Consider the following 24,967-nt stretch of genomic DNA (forward strand, 5'->3'; position numbering starts at 1 on the left):
GCTTTAGGCGTAGGCATGTTCTTACTTTTGAACAGAGTTCTTTCATGTATTACTGTTAGTATCAGAATAGGTGCAGTTTTCTTCAATGCCTGTGGTTGATTGTATATCCTCATTTACCAGGAAGGTTCTGGTCTGCCCACTGCTGTCCATGTTCTGTGCCTTTTGTCTCAGCTTTCTGTCCAGCTTAACATCTTTACCAACTTGTCTTTCCTGGTTTTGTATGATAGATTACATGGCGAACTTACGGCATCTCTTCTGGTGGTGCCTTTTTCCCAGAATAGTTTTTCTGAAGGGTTAAATGGTGGATTTTTGGAAACATACACTGCATTGCACATGCAACTCACTGAAGCTCTGTAGGACACACAGCCTATGCTTCCCAGTGTTTTAATGTTTATTCCAAGTCTGATTATGGAAGTGGAGCAATTCCCATATGGATGACACTTTGAGAGGGAGCTGCTGAGTGTGTTGTTCAAGTGGACTCATTATGGTAATTACAATAGCTGACATTTACAGAGTGTACACTCCATTGCAGACACACTATTAAGCACTTTACATATATTCTCATTTAATATTCAGAACAACCTGCTGAGGTGTGAGGTGCTGTTATCCTCATTTTATAAATGAGAACAACTGAGATGCATAATGGTTAAGCTTGCCAGGGTTACAAACTAGGATGTGTGACTCTCAAATCCAGGTCTTAGAGAAAAGAAGTGCACAGTTATAACAGCTGTGGTGTTCTGCTTCCCTGTGGTTACTCGAGTTTGTTTAATTCATAGGGGTGTAATTGGAGGCCAGAATGAGGGGGTGGTGTGTAAAATTTTGTTCCTTGGTATATTTGCCAAAGAGGATCAAAGCTTCAAGGGATTAGGTTCACGCGATTGCCCTCCGAAAGGCTCGCCTGTGTTTCATTGTCATCCATATTTGAAATCCCATTGTGATCTAGGTGCTTTCTGAGTTTATGTAAAAGATACATGTGCATGTTCACTGGCGTTAGAGCAGCACTAACTTTATTACCTTTCAGAGGCTGGATCCCTTGTACGTACTACAGGGATTCCTCTGCCAGCTCACTAAAGTGCTTCTGGGGAAAGAGGCAGATTACTTATTACTAGCTTTATATTAAGTTCTTCAGTGTAATGTGCTTTCGTTTCTCAGTATGTAAAACTGGAATTTAAAGAAAAATAAAACCCTCTAAGTTCGTGTAGAGTACAAACTGATGGTGGTAACGTAGAGCATCTTATGGCAAGTGTCCATTCTCAGACAGTTCTTATACAGTTGGTATAAGACTCACTTCATCTGAAGCATTTATTTTGAAATAATGTTTTTACTAATTTAAAAAAATTAATCTCTTCAGTCTTATGTATATATTCATTTTTCAGTGTTCCTTTATTTTTAGAGATCATTTCTTCCTGACTTATTTCAGTGGCCTCGTTTATATAAGTGTATTTCTTTTTTCACATGTAGATATTAAAGCATTGCTTCATCTTTGGAATACTTGCTTATATCACCCTGACTTTGCCAGTGTTGTTGACATTTAGGAAAGTTTGTTGATAATGGTGTCCCTTTGGGTCACTCTGAAGTTTACTGTGATGTGGAGTGCAACCCCTCTAGCTCTTCATAGAAGAAATGTCAGCTCTTGAAGTTGAAAGTTAAGTGTTCCCCACATTGTCCCAAGAGCTGAAGGGTTTAGTTTTAGACTTCATTAGAACTGAGCATCCCTTTATAGTGCTGATAAAGTCTTGCAAATCTTAGTGATACTAAGGTGGGGAATCAAGCAGTCTTCTTTATACCCAGAAATCAATCAAAGTAAGGAAAAATGTTCTGACACCTACATTTGGCATTGGGAATCTTAATTTCACAAGAAATGAACAGGGTCAGATTGTAAAAAGAAAGCAACTCAGTTTTGTAAATTTTTCTCTCCCTCATTATATTTGGTTAGTACCACTAAAAATTAGATTGCTACCATATCACCTGATGCCAAGGCCCACATAAGGTGTAATTATATTCCAAACAACCATTCTTCTGGCCTAGCTCAAAAGTTTTTGTGACACTAAAAATGTCTTCCCGTTGCCTCCTATACTTAGGTATTTGGTAAACCCTTAGCAGTTCCTGTCAAGTAAAAGTGAATTCTATCAGCTTTAACTGTGTGTTGGAAACTGCCTTACATGGTGCTGTGAAGATATGCTGAGACTAGATGGGAGAGATACCAGTTTAAACAAAAAAAAAAAGATTGACACCTCTTAAAATCTGGCATTGGATTTTCTCTGTTTGATAGCCTTGCTTTTATATTTGTGTTGGGATGTATTTTGTGTGTGTTGCCCAAGGTTTGATGCCTTGATTGAAGCAACTTTCTCGCTGACTGCTATTAATGGGTTACATTTCCTTACCTGCCTGAGTTTACAAACAGCCGCTCACTGTAAGCTAGTTTGGTTGATTTAATTCTGTAAAACTTAGAAAAAAGGGAGCTATGGTAAGCAAATGCCTATTAATACTTGCCATCAAAGGAATGGCAGCTGGAAAGGATCTTTTTCCTTGGGTCCAGTAACTGATTTGTGTCAGAATAGGCCCTCGACTTGATTAAAAACCAGAATATCCCTGCTCCTCCTTGTAGTGGGTCTGTGGCTCCCTTAAGGTTGGGACCCTCCCTATAATAGTCTTAACAGCTCTTTTAATTCTGTGCTTTTACAAGTTTTACGTCTTGGTTAATGTCTTTGTGTCAGGGCAATTTGAGGTATTTATTATTCATTATGTCAGTTCTTAGAATAATATGTTTAAGAAGTCACTTAAGGTTAAGCCTTTAAAATTGTAAGTTGTAGATTTGTAGACTGGCTTAAAGTCAAACTAGTAGAACCTCTGATACGCTTAAAAAAAACCCCAGCATTACCTTAAGTGAACTTGTGATTTTTTTTTTCTTAAAAAATGTGTGGTTCCAGAGTGTGCCTTTGAGGGGGGAGCAGGAAAGAAAGAAAAACCAACAATTTTGTTTGCCAAAACTTAGTATTTGCTTTCCACATTTTGTAAAAGTTTCAAAGTAAGTTTAAGAGCCACTTGACTAAGTTCAGTCATAATTGGGACCTGGTAGCAGGGCTGGTTGGCGTGGTTTCTGTATAACACGAAGAAGCAGCGGCACTGAAATCAGGAACGAGTGCTGGAGGGTAAGTGCGAGGCGCTGGTAGCGTGCAGCTCGTACGAGTGCGGCCTGCGAAGTCAGACTGCCTGGGCTCACGTCTCACGCCCGTGGTCAGTTGTCCGACCTTGGGCAAGCACTCAAAGACACAAAGCCTTGGTTTCCTCATGTGCATGGTGGAGCTTGTAATACTTCTCTGTATGGTTGAGAGCAAACACATGGACACGTTCTCCATACAGTCGGCATTTAATGAGTGCTACCTACAAGTAGCCTTATATATATATAAGTACAGTTGTTATTTCCTTTTTCTCCATCAGAAGTGTGGATTTTGCTAAACTCCATTACTCCTTAATATTAGCATTTCTACTTAGCCTGTTACTCTAAACCATGGGGTTGCCAACGTTTTCTGTGAAGGGCCAGATAACTGATGATTTAGGCTTTATGCAGGCTCTGTTGGAACAACTCTGTGGTTGTAGCACAAAAGCAGCCACAGGTATGTGAGTGAATGAGTTTGCGTATGTTTTAACAAAATTTTGTTTGCAAAGTGGTGTGCTGGACTGGATTTGGCCTGTGGGCCACAGTTTGCTGATTCCTGTTCTAAACCATACATTTTTCTACAAGTTCTTTAAAAATCCCGGTGAAATGTTAGAATACTTAAATGAGGGGTGAAGAAAAGTATTAAGAAAACAGAGTTGGTGGCTGGTGTATTTACATCTCTTTCTTCAGAAAAACTCTTTACATTCACATACGTGATCCATGTGCCTCTTTTAATAATGACAAAAATATTCTTCCTGCCTTGCATTCTGTCACCATCTGTCAAGTGGACAGGACTTAAGGTATTGTGGATGATGTGGTCATACACAGCTGAGAATCGTCTATGTACAAAAAATGCTTTAGGACTCAACAGACACTGAGAGGAGGGGACAGTAAAACTGCTAGTTTTACGGGAATATATTTTCGTCTCCTGGTCAGATTTATAATATTGTAGAATCAGCCACTATTTACTTAGACTGAATTATCGATCAGGTTAGCATTTTGGGTAGTAGAATCCTTCTGAATCTGAACTCTTCATTCTGCATTTGTTTTGACATGTTAGTTGCCCTGTCTTTTGTACTTCAGTGTTTTGCAGTCTTCTGTCAGTTGTAATGTGTTTCTTCAATGTTTTGTCCTGGAAATAAGAGAGCGTAATCTTTGCACAGTCTTGAAATGAAAGAAAACACGGCAAATGATCGTATCCAGACTATAGTCCAGGAATAAAGCAGACTGAAGAAGGCACACATCTACATGGAACATTTTCCCCAAATGTCAGTTTTGCTTTTCTGTTTGTGACTAATTGCCCATCTATTAAATATCACAATGGTTTTTTAGCAGTGTTATGTTTATGGACTTTTGGTAGAGGAGTTCAGGATAAGACTCAATTCAGGAACAGTTTCAAAGATAGGAGGAAACTATGAAAACCATGTACGAGTGAAATGCAAAGCTTGTATATTATGCTTGTTTCTAATGTAGTTGAGCCATCTTTTTTCCATAAAACCTACATGATGAAGTCTAGAATAACAGCTGGTGTGCAATGGGCAGACACGTTTGCCTTTATTCATTGTTGTCTGTAAAACTCTGCTTTTTCTTTTTTAAGATAAACCAGACATAATGAATTTAAATGTTCCTCTCCTAACCCTCACCTTTCCCCCCTCTTCGAAGCCTCTAGTTCTGTTGCAGGGGCTGTGGGCATGACCACTTCTGGGGAGAGTGAATCGGATGATTCCGAGATGGGACGATTGCAAGGTAAAGAGAGTTACTGAGCTTACAAGAAACTCTTGTCATGGGCTGCCTTTTACTACCGTTCTTTGTTGAAGTTAATTTGGATAAGCTCATAAAAGTATAATGTAGCAGTGCCCATATCTCCAAAAAAGCTTTGTATGTAGTGGTGATTTGATGATTTGGAATTGGAAGATGATCTGTTTGGCTCTTCATCTTTACTGTTTAACTAGATAAAAATCTTATATAGTATATTTATTTTTTATGTTTAAAAATTTGTTTTCATTATGGTTGCATGTATAGCTAGTAATACATTAAGGGAGATATTGAACAAGGGGTAGCTTAATATATTGTGCTCTGGTATCTAATAACATTGCATCTAGTAGGATGCTTGATCAACTGTTTGAAAATGAATGTAGATTGTATACATAAACTCAAGGTATTATAATGTTGTAAGTGCTTTTAAAAAGCAGCTTTATATTATGTATACATTATTTACAAGTACATGGATATGTATTTTTATTATCTTCAGACAGCTGATTTATAGAATAGATCCCCAGTGTGAGGCTTACAAGAAACATTAATGAATCAGTTTCAGATTGCTTTTAAGTTCCTGAAGGAACTTATAGCAATCACTTTTTGACTAGAACTCTTATGAACAGTTTTTCTCACTTTTGGGAACTGATAAAAATGATTTTTTTCCTGTTTTTAGAGGATCTCATGATCAGTATCTGACTGAGAAATAATAGAGTGAAATAGCTAAGGTGCTTAACATAACTTCTTCAAAATAAATGTTTACTTTGGGTTTTTCTTGGACCATTTACATAGTCCCTGCTGGCACGGATATTTAATATCTCCATAAAACCTTAAGATGCCCTGGAGTAGACACATAGGTGTTGTAACTTATATTAATTATATTAGTATATACAAGTGGTCTTGAAAAGTTTAATGTAACTTAAAGTTCAAAATGGAAAGTAATTGTTTAAATCAATTATGTGATGAATCAGTTGTTCGAAACTTCTAGATAAGATCAGTTGTATTAACACTTCGACTACTCCTCCTGCCCTTCTTTTTTCCTTAGCTCTCTTAGAGGCCAGGGGTCTTCCTCCTCACCTGTTTGGTCCTCTTGGTCCTCGGATGTCACAACTTTTCCATAGAACAATTGGAAGCGGAGCTAGTAAGTGAATACTTTTAAATTTGTCCTCCCCTCAGAACTCTTAGTAATTAGTTGAGTGCTGTTTCTACTGTTTACCTATTCATGTAAGAGAGTTTTCACATAAGGAAGTTTTCATGAACTTTAACCTGTTTTAAAAAACAGTTTCTGCACATTCTTGCCTTAAATAATAGCAACTCTTCAAGATTTTCTCCTTTTATTTTTAATTACTGAATTGGAGCCATTAGAAAACCATCCAACGTTTACAACAAGATTGACCCTTCATTTTGTTTGTTTTTGAACTATAGAAGAGTACAGGATCTCAGGTGATTACATTATTATAGCATCTGATTGCATGCTTTGCACAGATTTGTGTCTTGAGATTTTTATGGTATAATAAAATTTAACCCATTAGGCAGTTGATTATAAAATGAGCCTGAGAGGAAAGATTTCTCAGCAGAATTACCAGTAACTAGACTCATTTAATCAAATTAATATAACCCAGAGATCTTATCATATATGCTAGATATAAGAGTGATTGTTTAAGTCTCAGTTTGTAACTAAGAATATGATTTTGCATAATCACAAATTCAGTTAAATTCTGTCTGGTATAGAATATTACCTTTAGCTTCCTTAAGCAATAAAATTTACATTTAAGCATTTTTAAAAATTGAAGTATAGTTGATTTACAATGTTGTGTTAATTTCTGCTGTGCAGCAGAGTGACTCAGTTTTATATATATATATACACACACACACATTCTTTTTTACTTCATCAATAATATTTCCATAGAATCAGTAGGCTATTTGCAGACTTCAGTCTTGATTCATTTCAAAATTTCTGAAGTGTTACCGAAGGTTGTTAACTCTGACCTTACAAATAAATTTGTACTTGTATAATTTTCCATTAAATATTCTAAGTTTAAAAAAAAATAATGCAATGTGTGTACATGTGCTCATATTATGTGTACTTGTACTTGAGGATTTTAAGAAGCAGCGGGTATTTTATTTTTAATTTTTGAATTTTATTTTATTTTTTTATACAAGCAGGTTCTTATTAGTTATCCATTCTATACATGTTAGTGTATATACGTCAATCCCAATCTCCCAATCCGTCCCACCCCCACCCCCCGCCACTTCCCCTGCTTGGTGTCCATACGTTTGTTCTCTACATCTGTATCTCTATTTCTGCCCTGCAAACCAGTTCATCTGTACCTGTACCATTTTTCTAGGTTCCACATATATGCGTTAATACACGATATTTGTTTTGCTCTTTCTGATTTACTTCACTCTGTATGACAGTCTCTAGATCCATTCACGTCTCTACAAATGACCCCAATTTCGTTCCTTTTTATGGCTGAGTAATATTCCATTGTATATATGTACCACATCTTCTTTATCCATTCGTCTGTCAATGGGCATTTAGGTTGCTTCCATGACCTGGCTATTGTAAATAGTGCTGCAATGAACATTGGGGTGCATGTGTTTCTTTGAATTATGGTTTTCTCTGGGTATATGCCCAGTAGTGGGATCGCTGGGTCATATGATAATTCTATTTTTTTTGTTGTTGTTGTTTTTACTTGCGGTGCGCGGGCCTCTCACTGTTGCGGCCTCTCCCGTTGCGGAGCACAGGCTCCAGACACGCAGGCTCAGTGGCCATGGCTCACAGGCCCAGCCGCTCCATGGCATGTGGGATCTTCCCGGACCAGGGCACGAACCCGTGTCCCCTGCATCGGCAGGTGGACTCTCAACCATTGCGCCACCAGGGAAGCCCTATTTTTCGTTTTTTAAGGAACCTCCATACTGTTCTCCATAGTGGCTGTATCAATTTACATTCCCACCAACAGTGTAAGAGGGTTCCCTTTTCTCCACACCCTCTCCAGCATTTGTTGTTTGTGTATTTTCTGATGATGCCCATTCTGACTGGTGTGAGGTGATACCTCATTGTAGTTTTGATTTGCATTTCTCTAATAACTCGTGATGTTGAGCACCTTTTCATGTGCTTCTTGGCCATCTGTATGTCTTCTTTGGAGAAATGTCTATTTAGGTCTTCTGCCCATTTTTGGATTGGGTTGTTTGTTTTTTTAATATTGAGCTTCATGAGCTGTTTATATTTTTGGAGATTAATCCTTTGTCCGTTGATTCGTTTGCAAATATTTTCTCCCATTCTGAGGCAGCTGGTGTTTTTGTTTTGTTTTGTTTTGCTTTGCTTTTGCTGCCCTGATACTCATCTCTCAAATAACATAGCCTCCTGCAAAGTTCTCGAGAACCCTTGAGTCTGGATTTTTATTCAGTGTTGTTTATTAGGCACTGGGATGTACAGAGTCATGAATAGGATAATAAGCAGAGTTGTTTCCCACGTGGAAGCTTCCCTGTTAGAGAGTGACCCTGGCAATAAACAATTACTATATAGTAAAATTTCAGGTCGTGTCAATGCAGTGAAGGAAGACAAAGCAGAGTTAGGAAGGCGTTTGTTGGTGTGATGATAGGCTGGTTAAAGAAACCTTTTCTGATTTTGTGGAGAACAAAATGATTTTGTGGAGAACAAAATGGAGTGAGAAAACCAGCTCTGCAGGGATCTGAGGGAAAAAGGAAGTGCAAGGCCGCAGGTGGAAATGAGTTTGGCATGCTCATGAGACAGCAGGAGGGGCCTATGGAAAGTGAAAGGAGAGTGGTAGAAGATGAAATCTGAGAGGTGTAGGTGCTTGCCAGGTCATGTTGGACCTTTGCAGGCCAGCAGCAAGTGTGGGATTTAAACTAAGGGTAATTAGGATTTATCTGTATTATGAAAAAGATCAAGCATACACAAAAGTTGAGAGTATTATTAGTAGTATAATAACATCCATGAACCCATCAACAATTATCGATCCACATGACCTGACCATTGTTTCATTTATATCCTCGGCTGTTCTCCCCACTCCCAAGTTTATTTTTTTAACTTTTGCCATGTGCATATATTTGAATTTATATCTGTAAAAATAAGGACATAACCACAGTACTGTCTAAAAAAGTTTATATTAAGAAAATCCTTAGTAAGTATCTAGAATTCAAATGTTCCAGTCCTCACATAAATACATTTTAAAAACTTTAATTTAACTGATGGCAAAGTATAGATCATATTTTTAATGTGTGTACTTTTTTATTTTTTAAGAGAAATTTGATTTCATTTATTTTTCCACTTCATTTATTTTGGGGGAGAAGGCTGGGAAGAAAAATTGTTTCAGAGCTACCCAAGAATATTAGCATTAAACATCGGAAATCCATATTAAGGCTTGACTATTGCACATGAAATGAATATAAACGATAGACTAGAACCAGAGTAGAAAACAGTGACACACCCCCATTCCCATGACCCAGCTTCAGCAGTGCCTGCTTCATGGCCAGTCTGTCTTTACACCCACCAACATCCCTCCTCTTGTATTAATTTGAAATGAATCCCAGACATTATATAATTTTATCTGTAAATATTTCATCATGTAGCTCAAGATAATGTCCCTTAAAACACACATACACATGCATGCGTACATCCACATTACTATTATTATATCTGAAGAAGAAACCAGTAATTCCTTATTGATAGATACCCATTCAGTCAGATTTCCATTGCTCAAATGGAAAAGTTAAAAAAAAAAAAAAGTAAACTTCTTGTTAAACAGCTAGTTGGATCTAGAGGCTTTTTCAGGTTCAAGTTTGGTTCTTTATTTTCTTCCTCTGGTGAGGAAAGACTATGCAAAAGTGGTAGTGTTTTCTAATATTAGGAAGCCCACAAAGTCTAGACAACAGGGATTAAAAATGAAAGCATTTCATATCTAATGATCAGTCTTCATTTATTAGAAGTAAAAGAAGTAATTTAGTTGAAATATATAAAGAATATCTCTCCCTTCTATTTGGTTACCCAGGAGAATAGTTGGTATAGGAAAAATATTTCCTACCCTTTATTTACCAGTTTTGCATCCTTCAAAGTGCTGTTGTTTTTGTTTTAAGTATCATTGTCAATTGGGTTGAGATGTGTTTTAGCCATTTCATTGATTTTCACTGATGATGAAATTGTCTAGTCGTCATCTGATATTTCTGATGTGATCTCAGTAGTTTTTGATGCCCTCTTTGCTTTCTGATGAGCCAAGTTGAACACCCCCTACCCCCCCACCTGAAATCAGGCATTGCCTCAGAGAGCCCTGGTTTTCTTTATAGGAAATGATATTTAGATTCCACAGTCTGGGCTGTTGGCGTATTTGCTACTGGGTTGATAATTGTTGTTAGACACTTTTAATGGACAAAAGTAGGAAATAATTGTATTTAATCTTTTAAGATTAAAAATCATGAGTTCATACTGATACTGCCAATTCACATTCAGGACTGCAGGGGTTTTATTTATCTTGTATCTTTCCCTCGTGCCAAAAGTTTCAGTTCCCAGTGATAACATAGTCATTTATTTGCTTTATCCTACAGTACAAAATTCCAACCTAACACCAAAAATAGTATTATTGAGAAAATTTTAATTTTGTAACAGTTCTTTTTTTGTTCTTGGAATATATCTCACTTCGTGGTCATTTTTTTGTGTTTTAGAGTCACTTGAAATAATTCTTTACATTCATGCCACCAGCCTGGTTTAGCACATTTGCTTTATTTTGCTTTTAATTTTTAGGGATTGACTTTAAAATGTAGTCTTGCTTTTATAATTTGTTATATTTACATGGTTCCTGAAGTCAAATCTACAAATTTTTAAAAGTCTTATCTTTTGCTATCCCTTTAGCCTGTTTCCTCCTCCCACACAAATAACCTTTGTAAGTTTGTGGCCTGTCCTTTTGTTATTTATTTAAGAAAACAAAAACAAATCCGTATTATCTACTTCACACACACTGACTTTCTTAGATAAGAGTATAAATTTTACATACTTTGCCTTGCTTTTAACAGTATGTTTTGGTGTTCACTTATCATGGCTGCTGTGCACGTCACGCACATGCTCAGAGAGAGAGAAAGAAAGAGAGATTTCCCCATTCCTTTTGTAAAGCTGCCACAGTGCTGCAGTGTGTGGATGTACGGTTTATTTTGCCAGTCTCCTGTTGGACATTTGGGTTAGTTCCAGTCTTGGTTGTGTTGCAGTGAAATACAGCTTTCCTGTTTTTACCTGTGTTACCTTCAGGATAGATTTCTAGAAGGGAGATTGCTGTGTAAAGGGTAAATGTGTACAACATTTTGGCAGATATTGTAAATCAGCCTCTTTTGGAGATTATAATGCGTATCCTTGGCTTATTATATATAGCCTACCATATAGTAATACGTTATCATATCCCAAACAGTGCAACCACCTTACAGCAATTTAACTCTTTTTCTCCTGCCATCCTTTATGCTGTTATTTAGTTTTACTTACACATGTGCTATAAACACAAAAAGACAATTGTTGTTTTAGAACATCCATATTCTTTTATTTTTGCCCACATATATACCATTTCCAGTGTTCTTAATTCTTTCCTAAAGTCCCTTTCTTCTATCAGGATTGTTTCCCTTCAGCCTAAAGAACTTTTTTTATGCAGTGAGTGACTGCTAGTAATGATTTCTCTCTGCTTTTGTTGGAGAAATCCTTGATTTGCCTTAATTTTTTTTTAACATCTTTATTGGAGTGTAATTGCTTTACAGTGTTGCGTTAGTTTCTGCTGTATAACAGAGTGAATCAGCTATATGTATACATATATCCCCATATCCCCTCCCTCTTGCGTCTCCCTCCCACCCTCCCTATCCCACCCCTCTAGGTGGTCACAAAGCACCGAGCTGTTGTCCCTGTGAGCTTATGTCCCTGTGCTATGCGGCTGCTTCCCACTAGCTAGCTATTTTACATTTGGTAGTGTGTATATGTCAATGCCACTCTCACTTCCTCCCAAGTCCGTTCTCTATGTCTGCATCTTGTTCCTGTTCTGCCCCTAGGTTCTTCAGAACCATTTTTTTTTAAAGGTTCCATATATATGTGTTATGCCTTAATTTTTAAAAGGTAATTTCCCCAGGTATAAAATCTCATATTAGTACTTTGTAGTGCTCTTCTGGTTTCCATAGTTGCTGTTTAAAAGTCTTACTGTTACCCTTCCAAGGCAGTTCTTTTCTCCCAGCTTCTTTTAAGATCTGCTTTTTCAAACCATTATTAATTTTTAATAATTTGACTATATTAGGCCTGTGTGACATTTTCTTCCATTTTTAAGTTGCTCAGGTTCCACCGAGCCTTTGAATCTCTGAGTCGATAACTTTCATCAGCTTTGGAAGATTGTTGGCCGTTATGTCTTCATATATTGTTTCACTTATCTCATCATCTCTTCAGATATTCTCCTTCCTTTTCTTCTGGGAGTATCAAGATTGTACATGTTCAGACTTCGGACTTGATCTACCATGTCTCTCTAGCTCTGTTTTTGTTTTTGTTTTTGTTTTTCCCAGGTTTTTCTTTTCCCCCCAGTTTGAAAACTTTCTGTTGACCGTATTTTAAATTCACTAATTCTTTTTTCTGCTGTCTTCTTCAGTATTTGGTTAAACTCATCAATGAATTTTAAATTTCAGATACTCTGTTTTCCAGTTCTAGACAGTTCTTTGATTTTTAAAAATAGATTAAAATTCTCTGTTGAAATTCTTTTTTTCCTTTAAATTTATTTATTTATTTATATTTTTATTTATTTATTTATGGCTGCATTGGGTCTTCGTTGCTGCGCGAGGGCTTTCTCTAGTTGCCGTGAGCAGGGGCTACTCCTTGTTGCAGTGCACAGGCTTCTCATTGAGGTGGTTTCTCTTGTTGCAGAGCACGGGCTCTAGGTGTGCGGGCTCAGTAGTTGTGGCACGTGGGCTCAGTAGTTGTGGCTTGCGTTCTCTAGAACACAGGCTCAGCAGTTGTGGCGCACGGGCCTAGCTGCTCTGCGGCATGTGGGATCTTCCTGGACCGGGGATTGAACCTGTGTCCCCTGCATTGGTAGGTAGATTCTTAACCACTGCACCGCCAGGGAAGTCCCACTGTTGAAATTCTTTACATTCTTACCCATTTTGTCCATCCATGCTTATATTTTCAATTTATTAATCATAGTTATAGAATACTTACTTTATAATTTCTAGGGGTGTTAGTCTGCTTCTATTGTCTTTTTTCCCCTTTTGATTGTTAGTCACATATTCCTCTGCCTCTTCATATGTCTGATAATTGATTATGTGAACGGAAGAGACCCCAAGTGATGTTTTCCAGCAGTGAGTGTTTTCTCTTTTTCTGTGTTAAAGGGTCAGAAGCTGATCACTTTGCTCTAGTCAGGGCTTTAGCTTGTTTTGACCGAGTTATTTTTTTATGACTCATTTCACCTCTAGCTCATCCGTGTTTCTCTGTTGTGACCCTACCAGGGTTTTTTTGTGTGTTTGTTTTTGTTTGTTTTGAATTTGGCTGCACTGTGCGGCCTGTGGGATCTTAGTTCCCCAACCAGGGATTGAACCCAGGCCCTTGGCAGAGGAAGCTCAGAGTCCTAACCACTGGACCGCCAGGGAACAGTTTCCCAGGGTTTTTTTGATTGAGAACCTTGCAAGTTCCACTTTCTATTCTTTATGCAGTTTCACAGTGTGGCAGATGTCTGAAGGCAGGGCACTGGCTGTGTATGGGTCAGGCCTCCTTCCTCCGTGGGGACTTTGTCCTCTGAGCACCCTGAGACTGCAGGAGTTTTCACTGTGTCTTACCAAAACTTCTGACTCAACCCCCAGCCCTCTTCACAGCCTCGGAACTCAGCAAATGTCCAGTGGGGTCGATTCAATTGAACACATCAGCCTCCTGTGATTCCCTGAAAGGCTGTGGGTTCTCTTTCTCTCTGTATCAGCGGTTGGCAAACTACTGCCCAAGGGCCAAATCGGCCTCCTCTTTGTTTTGATATAGCCTGTGAACTAAAAGTGATGTTTACTTTTTAAATGGCTGAAAAAGTTTAAAAATTGTTTTGTGACTTGAAAATTAAATGAAATTCAAATTTCAGTGTCTGAAAATGAAGCTTGATTGGAATATAGCCATGCTCGGATTATGTATTGGCTATGTGTGCTTTTGTGCCAAGTGCCAGGGTCGAGTAGTGGCAGCAGTGACCTTGTGGTCTGCAGAACCCAAAATATTTACTCTCTGGCTCTTTGTAGAAGATGTTTGCCTACCAACCCCTGATGTATGATAGTGGTTTTCAGAGTGTGGCCTGTAAATTCCAAGCTAGTTCCTGAGATCCTTACATTGAATTCATAAGGCCAAGAGATAATAACTACTAAGGTCTTTCCTTTTCTACTTTGTTCATGTTTGAACTAAAAGTGCAAAAGCTGTTGTGGGTGTAAAACTGCTGGTGCCTTAATTAGAGTCAAGGCAGTGGCACCAGACTACTGGCAGGTATTTTATTTTTCAGTGTCACATGGTCCGAGTAAAAAACTCCATGTTTACATAAGGATGCGCTTCCAAAACACAGTCATTAATTTTGTCTTTACTAACGCATCCATGTCTTTTAAATAGTCTTTGTGGCAGAGTAGGCCCGTTTTTCCACACGCTTAGTCTCTCGTAAGCTAGTTTCTCGGCTTGGAAGAGGGAGCAGGGGTGAGCGCACAGCTCTCTCGTTCAGCCTCACGCTCAGGCCGTTTGCAACGACAGCAGCAAAACAGTGCTACTCGCCACTGTATCTTGTTGCTGTTGTTTTGGAAAATTGTGATCTTTTTCACAAGTTTTTGTTTAATATGTAACGCATTAACCAAGTATTTCAAAATGTTTCTCTTTTAGTTCCAGACACACTTTATAAATAACAGTAGATCTAAACCACACACACGGGGTCTCGGTAATTTTCAGGAGTATAAAATTACCCTTAAAACCAAAACTGACTGATCTGTATGAGGTGGTTTCTCTTCACATGTCAGAGGAAAATAATGGCAGTGACTTTTTGTTGTCATTTGGCCTAAGGTCCTTTTAGGGACATCCCAGAAGTCCAGTGGTATTCATGGTGATTTGTTTGAGCATGCTGAAATGATCCATGTGCTTAGACCTGCCAGCCTCAGTGTTGATAGAGCATCCAACGACTTGCGTCAGTTTTTCCTATTTTTGGTGGTTGTTATTAGGGTATACTGTTTGAACTATTTCATTCTTTAAAAACAAATCTAGAAGCAGCTGAAGATTCTTTTGTTTTCATAGTTACTTTCCCTTCATTTTGTTCTTTCTTCCACATTATTTCAACCCAAAAATGTTAAGCCTGCCCTAACTGGAACTGATAGTATTTAGTTTGTAAACTTTAAAGATGCTGTCCCTTTGAACTTGAATGTCTTGCAGTGTATTTTTGGACAGACTCTTAATTATGGTAAAGGGAGTTAGGCAGTGATAGTTATGCAGTTCATTAGCCACAGTCTTAAATAATAGAGAAAACAGACCTTGTCAGGATTATTGTGTATCCCTTTGAAAGGTTTATGCCCTCCCAGAAGATCATTGATGCTTCATAGGGAAAAAACTTTTTGATGTTCATATGAATTCCACATTCATTGACAGTTTCCAAACATATATCATTTCTAAGCATTTCAGTACTTAATGGAAAAAATCCAAACAATACAAACAATAAACTGAAAAGGTCTCAGAAGGGAAAGGACTTGAAAGTAATCTCAGGTATAAGTTTATACGCATTAATGGAGTTGATCATGGTTACAAGGAGGGTGTCCAGGAAAATTTGAAACACATTTGTAGACTTTATTTTTGAGTGTCTTACTCGGTTTATTGATAACTTATTTATTGTGGTAGTTGAGCCTTAGCATTTTTCAAATGTTTGGGCGATGGAATTGACCCTTAAAAGTAGAAGTACTCTAAAGCACTATGATAGCAGCATCTGCACATGAAATGAGAGGAGGTGAAAAGGCCAGTCTTTTGCTGTTTTTAGAAAATATTTCATTCTTTTCATTCCCTTTTGTTAGATGCATTGTTCTGTTTGTCTATCTCCTTGCCCTTTTCACTGTTACTTGGATTCCGTTTATTCTGATGGAGGTATTTAGAGGTATATAACATTTCCTTTGATGCCTGGGCATCATTGTTTGCCAGGTTTTTATTATTGCAGAAGGCTTTCTGCTCACTAGATATACATGTTTTTGAAAGCATGTATGTTAAAGGTAGCAGTTCGTATTAGTCTTATGGATATTAATTTTTGTTTCAGCTGTTAAATACCAATCAACTTCTCTCATTTAAAAAGATAAAACTTAAAAGAGAAAAATATAAATAACTGTGACATTACTTTAAATTACCTGGATTTACTCTGCCATAGTTACGTCTTGGGTAATCAGCAGCCTGTCTTAACACTGGTATAGACCTAGCCTTTAATTGGGATCCAAAGAAGAAAAGCAGCCAGCATGTGAAGTCACACTTAACACCTAGTAATAATATTAAGTGTTTAAAAATAATGATTTTTTCTTTTTTCCATGTGAAGGTTCTAAGGCCCAGCAGCTTCTGCAAGGACTACAAGCAAGCGATGAAAGCCAGCAACTCCAGGCAGTTATTGAGATGTGTCAGTTATTGGTCATGGGAAATGAGGAGACACTGGGAGGGTTTCCTGTCAAGAGTGTAGTTCCAGCTTTGGTAAGAGAGTCTTCCCCTCGTTTTATCCCAGTCGTCCTCTGAATGCTGCCCATATTTTTTTTTTTTTACCAGCTTTGGTAAGAGAGTCTTCCCCTCGTTTTATCCCAGTCGTCCTCTGAATGCTGCCCATATTTTTTTTTTTTTACATTATTGTCATTAAGAATTTTAAAATAGGATAGAACTAAGAAATAGTAGAGTGTGGCCTAGTGCTTTTATTTCATGCTTTATAGAGATTGTGTGTGACTGTTAATGATGAATGAGTAAAATTTCTAAACTATTTCTTTTTTTTTTATAAATTTATTTTTTATTTTTATTTTATTTTTGGCTGCGTTGGGTCTTCGTTGCTGTGCACAGGCTTTCTGTAGTTTCGGCCAGCGGGGGCTGCTCTTCGTTGCAGTGCACGGGCTTCTCCTTGCGGTGGCTTCTGTTGCAGAGCATGGGCTCTAGGCGCGCAGGCTTCAGTAGTTGTGGCACGTGGGCTCAGTGGTTGTGGCACACGGGCTCAGTTGCTCCACAGCATGTGGGGTCTTCCCGGACCAGGGCTCGAACCTGTGTCACCTGCATTGGCAGGCGAGTTCTAACCACAGTGCCACCAGGGAAGCCCTAAACCATTTCTTGATGAATAGTTATGCTATCTTTGATACTTCAATGACTACGTGGTTTTAAATTTTAAGTTGTTAGCCCCATCAGGTGATACCTTGATGTACTATGCCAAAACTTATATGCTTTTTTCTTTTAAACTGGTGATTCACAGGACAGTAACAAGCAGCTCACTTGTGGGTTCTCTTTGTGGGCCATCAAGGTTTCATGCTTGATAGCAGTGTGCATGGCAGAGCAGTCAAGCCAGAACACCACGTGGATCCTCCAGCTAAAAAAAAAGGTTTTATGTTGAGCAAAAACAAAAGAAACAAAACAGTACTCAACAGTAGAAAAACAATTTTTTAAATCTTAATGATTTTTCAACACAGTTGTGAGTTGATATTTAGAATTTATTAATATCTTAATCGCTTAAGCTTTTTAATGTGAAAACAACAGGAAGAGAAATTGCCGTTACTAAATGTAGGCCCTTGAGCATAATACATCTTTCAGATAGTGGCTTGGTAATTTTCTCAGTGCTAGATTAAAGAAATAGGGTATAAGTTAAGATTAAAATTAAGTCTGAATGAAATAGTAACAAAAGACTAACATAAGCATGAATATACATTCATAGTGTATTTTACTTTGGAAGCTAAATGTCATTCAAGTCTTTGTTTACACATCTAGTAAAGTTGACAAAAATGAAACTGTGATTGGAGTATCAGATTGTCTCATTTGATCACGTTATCACATTACGGAGAGAACTGAGTGAAGACCAGTCAAATACAAGATGACATAGTCTTTATTCGGCCTGTTCTTATTTGTTGGATGGCTCTGCTCTGGCAGGAAGTGATAAAGGATAGAGCAGTCTCTTTACCTTCTGCCATGCAGACCTCCTGGTAACAAAAGCTAGCTCTCAAGTCTTGCCAGTTCCACTCTACAGGTTCGCATATTAATTTTTTAATGTTTCATGAAAGCAGTATTAGCCTTTGTACTCTGACATTTACCTATGTTTATATTCATGCTCAAATTATTGATTTCTTCAATAGCTGGCTTTTATGACCTGAATTAAACTTCCTTGTTTGTTTTTGTTCATTTAAAAATAAATAGTAACAAAGGACTAGGTTTACCATGTACTTATCTCTGTTAAACTGCAGTTTTTATTGGTTAAATAAAGAAGTTGTTAAATCTAGGCAGAAACATTAGCATAATCCAATTTTCTTAATTTGCTGGTTGTATTGATTAGATTTAAGTACTTGGCAGACCTGCACAAGTCAGCTCATGCTGTTCATAATGAATTGTCCAGATTTATCTTTCATCACAGTTGAATATTATAAATATATATCCATCAATCACCATACACCTGTGTGACCATAAACAGTCATTTTTGGTGAAGAATCTGTTTACAGCAGTTCTTCCCAAATGTGGTATTACAAGGTTCATGCCACCTTAAAGGATTGGAGAACTTATTACTTTTTCTGTTAGCATAACAACCACTTTAATTTAGAGTAGGTGTTTTATAAGTGACTGTTTTGTAGGTGATTTGAGACAGTGTGCACGCTTGTGCATGTGTGTGTGTGTGTTTATGTTGTGTGTTTAACAAAAACAGTTATCAGGATCTCTGGTGTATAGATATATTTTACCAAGCATAATTCAGAGCTGAGAAGACATTCATATTAAATGAATATTGCATTAGGATATCTGATGTCTGACGTACATTTAATTGAAAGGTACTTTACAGCTTAAATTCAATGCATTTAAAATTTCCATTGAACTAGAAGACAGTGAATGATTGTCTCTTTCCCCAGGTAGGAAATTTCTTTGGTAGCTTTGGCTGCTTCAGGAAGATGGAGTGTATATCTGTAGTAGTTTTGCATCCCCTCCTTTGAAAAACATGGTTAAAATCTGCTTAAGGTGTTTCCCACAAGAAAAACTAAAATAAAATCAGATGTTTAGACTAACTCATGCATCTGTAAAATAATTATATTACTTTGAGTTTTAATTAGCGCATAATTCATTTTTGATGTGATCAATATCGTGTTTAAATCCTATACTACTGTGTACTTTACAGCTGAGTTAAATGGTGCTTCGCTCAACTTTTAGAGAAGCTAATTTACAAGAGTTTAAGCTATGATATTGAATCTGTACTGATAGTTGTTAATTTAACAAATGTCAGTGCATTGCTGGTCTGTTTACTTATGTATAGAACTTATTGACACCTGTTAAGCCCTCAGTGACACGTTAATGAGCTTCTGAATGGGGGAATAGAGGCACCAGGAGGGTTGGTTGTAAGCAGCAGGCAGGCTTTGCTTTTGACCTGGATCATTGATGACGATTATTCCAAGTCAGTGCCTCAGTGTATGTGTCATGCCCTCCTAAGCATAATCATTTCTTGTGTATGCATGCTAGGTTTTAACTTGATATTATTTTTGTATGGTAAAATTCTTGGATCATATAGTTCTATTTCAGTTGAAGTAGAAGAAATACTTCTAGGACTTCTAAGAATATAGCTTCTAATACTTTGTTATAATCTTTTTAAACAGATAACATTACTGCAGATGGAGCATAATTTTGATATTGTAAGTATGTACTGTGTTTTTAAAAACCACTCCAAATTTAAATTTTGAGTTTTTATTGAGTAGAAATGACTTCTTTTCTAGATGAACCATGCTTGTCGAGCCTTAACATACATGATGGAAGCACTTCCTCGATCATCCGCTGTTGTAGTAGATGCAATTCCTGTCTTTTTAGAAAAGGTAATCCTACTTTTGCCCAACTTGTTCGAAAGCAGGCATGGGGAATCAAGCTGAGAACTCTTGACTGTTGAATTCTAAAGTAGTACATCAGATCGTGAGGCCGCATTAAAAGACATTGTTTAGCGTCCATTATCTAACTAAAGTATATTTTCTAACCAAGGTTCCAGAAAAATGTTTTACGTCTAGCAGAGCGGCAGTTTAAAGTTGATGCTAATAAAGCATTTGTAAAATCAACCCAGTATTATAATTTTTTAATAATAGCAATTACTGCCTTAGTATAAAATCTTTCAGAGAACTTAAAGCAGTTGATTAAAAATAATCTCATTATTTCTAGAAAACATCCCAGTGAGGTTGATAGCTATTTATACCCTCATTTTACAGCTGAGAAGGCTGAGACAAAGTGCCTTGCTCAGGGTCATAGCACAGTAAAATTTGCATTATCTGATAACTTTGGAATATGGTATAAAGTTTAAAACTTGATTTTTAAAATTTGTTGTATAAACCAACCCGTTTATTTTAAATATGAAGATTTAAAGTTATATAATTGAATTTAGTTTATTCTCTATGTGAAACATATTTTTCAATATCTTTAAAGTAGTTGGAAGGAAAAGAAAAGTATTGCCAGTATGTTTGGCTTAAGCGCATACATCACTGGTTTCTTATGGTGGGTTTCAGGTTAGAGGCAGTATAGATTGATGGAAATTAGAGAAAGTGTTGTTTATTCATGCAAAGATGAGCATCGAGTAAAAAACTTGAACGATAACCTTAAGTTTCCTTTGTATATGTTCCCAGCTGCAAGTTATTCAGTGTATTGATGTGGCAGAGCAGGCCTTGACGGCCTTGGAGATGTTATCACGTAGACACAGTAAAGCCATTCTACAGGCGGTAAGTGTTGTTACCGAAGGACTATATTTCATTTAATGTTGGATTTTAGATCCACATTTGTATTAGTTCCTAGATTGCAGTCTCTATAAGGTACACATGCTGCTTCCAAGTGATGTGCTAGACTTTTAGTAGGCTTTTTTTAAAAATTGCTGATAAAAGGGTATTTCTTGGCTTTAACAGTTTCCTATATTTTAGGGTGGTTTGGCAGACTGCTTGCTGTATCTAGAGTTCTTCAGCATAAATGCCCAACGGAATGCACTAGCAATTGCAGCCAATTGCTGCCAGAGTATCACACCAGATGAATTTCATTTTGTGGCAGATTCCCTCCCGTTGCTAACCCAAAGGCTAACCCACCAGGTAAAACATAAGCCTATTTTATGTATCATAAAACATTTTTATTACATTTTTTTAAATGCTAATTTCAACTAGGACCTTAAATCTTCCAACTAGATATGTAACTTGGAAATGTTCTGATCTGTGTTTTTTCCTGTTACCTAGTCATGTACTCTATATTAGGTTATTTTATGAAATTTCAGTGGATTTACCCAAATGAACAGTACTTCTTCGTTTATGATATCTTCAACTATTTTGACTTTAGGGGTAAATTTATTATTTCAGCAAACACTGAGTGTTTCCTGTGTAATATGATCAGAATTTCCTTTTAGAAAGATCACCGTTTCCTGAAACGTATTGGGTTAGGCAGGCAAGACTAGGAGGGTATGGGTTAAGATCAGAAGAGAGATGAGACTATGTATGTGCCAGATAGAAATGAAATAAGAAATGCAGACTGCAGCTGTCTGGGGTTGGAGAAGAACAGGAGCAATTAGTAGATGGAATCAGTGGGCCTGGTGTTGCAGTATGAGAAGCAGAGCTTATAGAGCCCCTGGTGGAGGACAGTTCGTGAGTTAAGCTTCGAGATTTTAGAGAAATTGTATTTTCTTGTAATGTTTCAAAGTGTTGTTATTGCTAAAGAGCTTTTTAGAGATCTGACTTTTAAGTCACCTTTACAAAGTGTGCTTAAAATCTTCTTGGGGAAAATTAGGTACATAAAATATACAGGCATACCTCAGAGATACCGTGGGTTCAGTTCTGACCACTGCAGTAAAGCGAAATATCACAATAAAGCAAGTCACAAGAAGTTTTTGGTTTCCCAGTGCGTATGAAAGTTCTTTTTACACTATAATGTAGGCGCCCCAATCCCCAGGCGACAGACCGGTAGTGGTGGCCTGTGGCCTGTTAGGAACTGGGCCGCACAGCAGGAGGTGAGCAGCGGGTGAGTGAGCGAAGCGTCATCTGTATTTACAGCCGCTCCCCATCGCTCGCAGTACCACCTGAGCTCCACCTCCTGTCAGATCAGTGGTGGCATTAGATTCTCATAGGACCATGAACTGTACTGTGAACTGCGCATGCGAGGGATCTAGATCACGCGCTCCTTATGAGAATTCAATGCCTGTTGACCTGAGGTGGAGCTGAGTCGGTCCCATCACCCCCAGATGGAACCATGTAGTTGCAGGAAAACAAGCTCAGGGCTCCCACTGATTCTGCGTTATGGTGAGTTGTATAATGATTTCATTATATATTACAGTGTAATAATAATAGAAAGAAATAAAGAGCACAGTAAGTGTAATGAGCTTGAATCATCCCGAAACACCGCCCCCCCACCCACCCAAATCTGTGGAAAAATTGTCTTCCATGAAACTGGTCCCTGGTGCCAAAAAGGTTGGGGACCGCTGATGTAGTCTATTAAGTGCGCAATAGCATTGTGTCTAAAAAAAAAAAAGTACATACCTTAATTAAGAAATCCTTCATTGTTAAAAAAATGCTAACCATTATTTGATCCTTCAGGGACTCGTAATCTTTTTGCTGGTGGAGGGGGAGAGGGTTTAAAATGTTGGGAGAATTACCACAATGTAATACAGAGACAGGAAGTGAGGGAGTGCTGTTTGACAAATAGTGCCAACAGACTTGATGGGTGCAGGGCTTCCACAAACCTTCAATTTGTCAAAAATGCAGTATCTGCGAAGTGCACTAAAGTGAAGCACAATAAAATGAGGTATACCTATATTAAATAAGGTGTTTACATAATATAGGTAAAATAATATTGATTATTGAATCACTGGAGGATTTTGCTTCTAAGATGATCAAGACACAAGTAGTGCCATTCATTTTTTATTTATTTTAAAAAACTTAGCAGGCTGAGATAACCTTTACTTTATGGGGGCTAGAAATGTTCTCTAGTTAGGTGTGAGTTTACCTTATTTTGGAAGTATGGCCCAAGAATCAGAGAAGTTAAATAATGGGTCCTGTTGTTGTAGCATTCTTTCTAGACTTAAATCATGACAGCGAAGGTGTAGGACTTCTATAATACCAGAATTCCTTTCATTTTTACACAGCTAAGCCTAGTTTTTACATCTGAAGCCCATTTATCAATTAGAAAAAACCGAAGTCTATCAAACTATGCCATTAAATTGTTCTTTCTTTTCTTATGAGAGTTATTCCAAATGTTTTCTCATTAAGATCAGTCCAATAGTATTTAGATTGTTTTCATAATGATAGAGCAAATCTATATCAAGTTTTTCTTATTATCAGTAAATCTCTGGCTCACACACATACTTAACTACTTACAACTTTTTAGTGAATGCATGTTTTAAGCACTTCTACTTGTAAGGCTTTTTAGAATGGTAGGATGTTTATTTTTTCTTTATTATAGTTTTTGTTTAGGTATTGAAATTATAGAAGTACAAAAGTTGTTCCCTTTCTTTGTATTTGCTTTTTATATGTTGGGTTCTTGATGGAGGAGAGAGGTTCTATCAGTATGATTCCCTTTGCTTTGAAATCATGACATTACTGATTGTTTGCTTATTAGGGTCACAGCATTTTCAAAGCTCATATCTAGTTAAGCAAGTCTTGAAGAATTTGGGGTTAGGAAGAAGATAAGGGAGTGACGTACGACAGTGAAAATGTTTTATATTAACAAACTTTATTTTCCTTTATTAAAAAGGACAAAAAGTCAGTAGAAAGCACTTGCCTTTGTTTTGCACGTCTAGTGGACAACTTTCAACATGAGGAGGTAAGCGTTTAGTCTTTGTTGGTATTTTCATGAAGTTGTTAAATTGCTGCCTCACGAAGTAACAGTTTTTTCTTTCTTGTGTTTGTGAAGAATTTACTCCAGCAGGTTGCCTCCAAAGATCTGCTAACAAATGTTCAACAACTATTGGTAGTAACTCCACCAATTCTAAGTTCTGGGATGTTTATAATGGTGGTTCGCATGTTTTCTTTGATGTGTTCCAACTGTCCAACTTTAGCTGTTCAACTTATGAAGCAAAGTAAGTACTATTTTATTATTCTGTTTTATACGGGAAAAACAGCTTGTGTTTGTGTGTGTGTGTGAGTTTAATTTCTGTTAATAAGTAAAGTCAACATAAGCAAGTAGAAATGGCTAATATCACAGGCACTGGATAGTAAAGGAAGAAAAATGTTAATATGTAATAAATTTGTGTTGTGACAATATAGTAATGCTGCCTACATACAATTTTTAAAGTATATAATATATTAAAATTTTACCCTTGGTGTAGGGCTAAAGACCCAAAGTCATTGCTTTCTGTACAGTATCAATTAAGTAATGATGCTTCATTAGGAGAATTCTGAGTTTTATGTTACCAGTAACTGCTTCTCTTTTGCTTATAGGTAGTCCTTTTTTCCCATATTAGATTTTCCAGCAGTTTATGATCCCAGAATGCTTTCTTCCCTCAAAGTGTTGGAACTTATTTACACAGATGAATGTCTCTGATCTTTGCTACTTTAATATTTCTAAGTCTTTCCCAAACTTACATGTGCAGGGTACCGAGTTTTATCGCACTGCTATTGCCATTGCCCATTACTCTCTTAAACCTTAGATTTCACAAGTTAATGTCAGAAGACATCCGTATGTTGTGATTATTGCTGGTAGAGCGTTGATCACTTTTTTATGAAGCACCTATCATTGTGGTTAATTTCATGTCCATAATTCTAATCTCTGAGGACGTTACCTTGGGAGTCAGTGATGACACTCACTGACAAAACAGTCTTTGTCCCACCACTTCAAACAGTATATTAAGTGGTATAAGAGGACTTTTTTGGGGGCGGATGGAGGGGGGGACTCAGTTTTGTATTTCG

The 24,967-nt window shown here is 37.3% G+C and overlaps 1 protein-coding gene across 21 annotated transcripts in view; it reads left to right on the forward strand.

Annotated features, from left to right (window-relative positions):
• Window positions 1-24,967, forward strand: part of TRIP12 (thyroid hormone receptor interactor 12) — a 149,834-nt gene that overhangs the window by 82,906 nt on the left and 41,961 nt on the right. For 19 of the 21 annotated variants that reach the window (XM_067740292.1, XM_067740291.1, XM_067740295.1 and 16 more), the window contains 9 exons: window positions 4,823-4,906; window positions 5,961-6,056; window positions 16,447-16,595; window positions 19,715-19,750; window positions 19,832-19,927; window positions 20,720-20,812; window positions 21,008-21,169; window positions 23,814-23,882; window positions 23,973-24,138. In XM_067740292.1, coding sequence (XP_067596393.1) covers window positions 4,823-4,906; window positions 5,961-6,056; window positions 16,447-16,595; window positions 19,715-19,750; window positions 19,832-19,927; window positions 20,720-20,812; window positions 21,008-21,169; window positions 23,814-23,882; window positions 23,973-24,138 — 951 coding nt within the window. Of the gene's footprint in view, window positions 1-4,822; window positions 4,907-5,960; window positions 6,057-16,446; window positions 16,596-19,714; window positions 19,751-19,831; window positions 19,928-20,719; window positions 20,813-21,007; window positions 21,170-23,813; window positions 23,883-23,972; window positions 24,146-24,967 lie in introns of all 21 variants that reach the window. The other 2 variants (XM_067740311.1, XM_067740308.1) reach the window with 2 other exon arrangements.

This window comes from Pseudorca crassidens, chromosome 6 (genome assembly GCF_039906515.1).
Source record: "Pseudorca crassidens isolate mPseCra1 chromosome 6, mPseCra1.hap1, whole genome shotgun sequence".
NCBI classification, from domain to species: Eukaryota; Metazoa; Chordata; class Mammalia; order Artiodactyla; family Delphinidae; genus Pseudorca; species Pseudorca crassidens.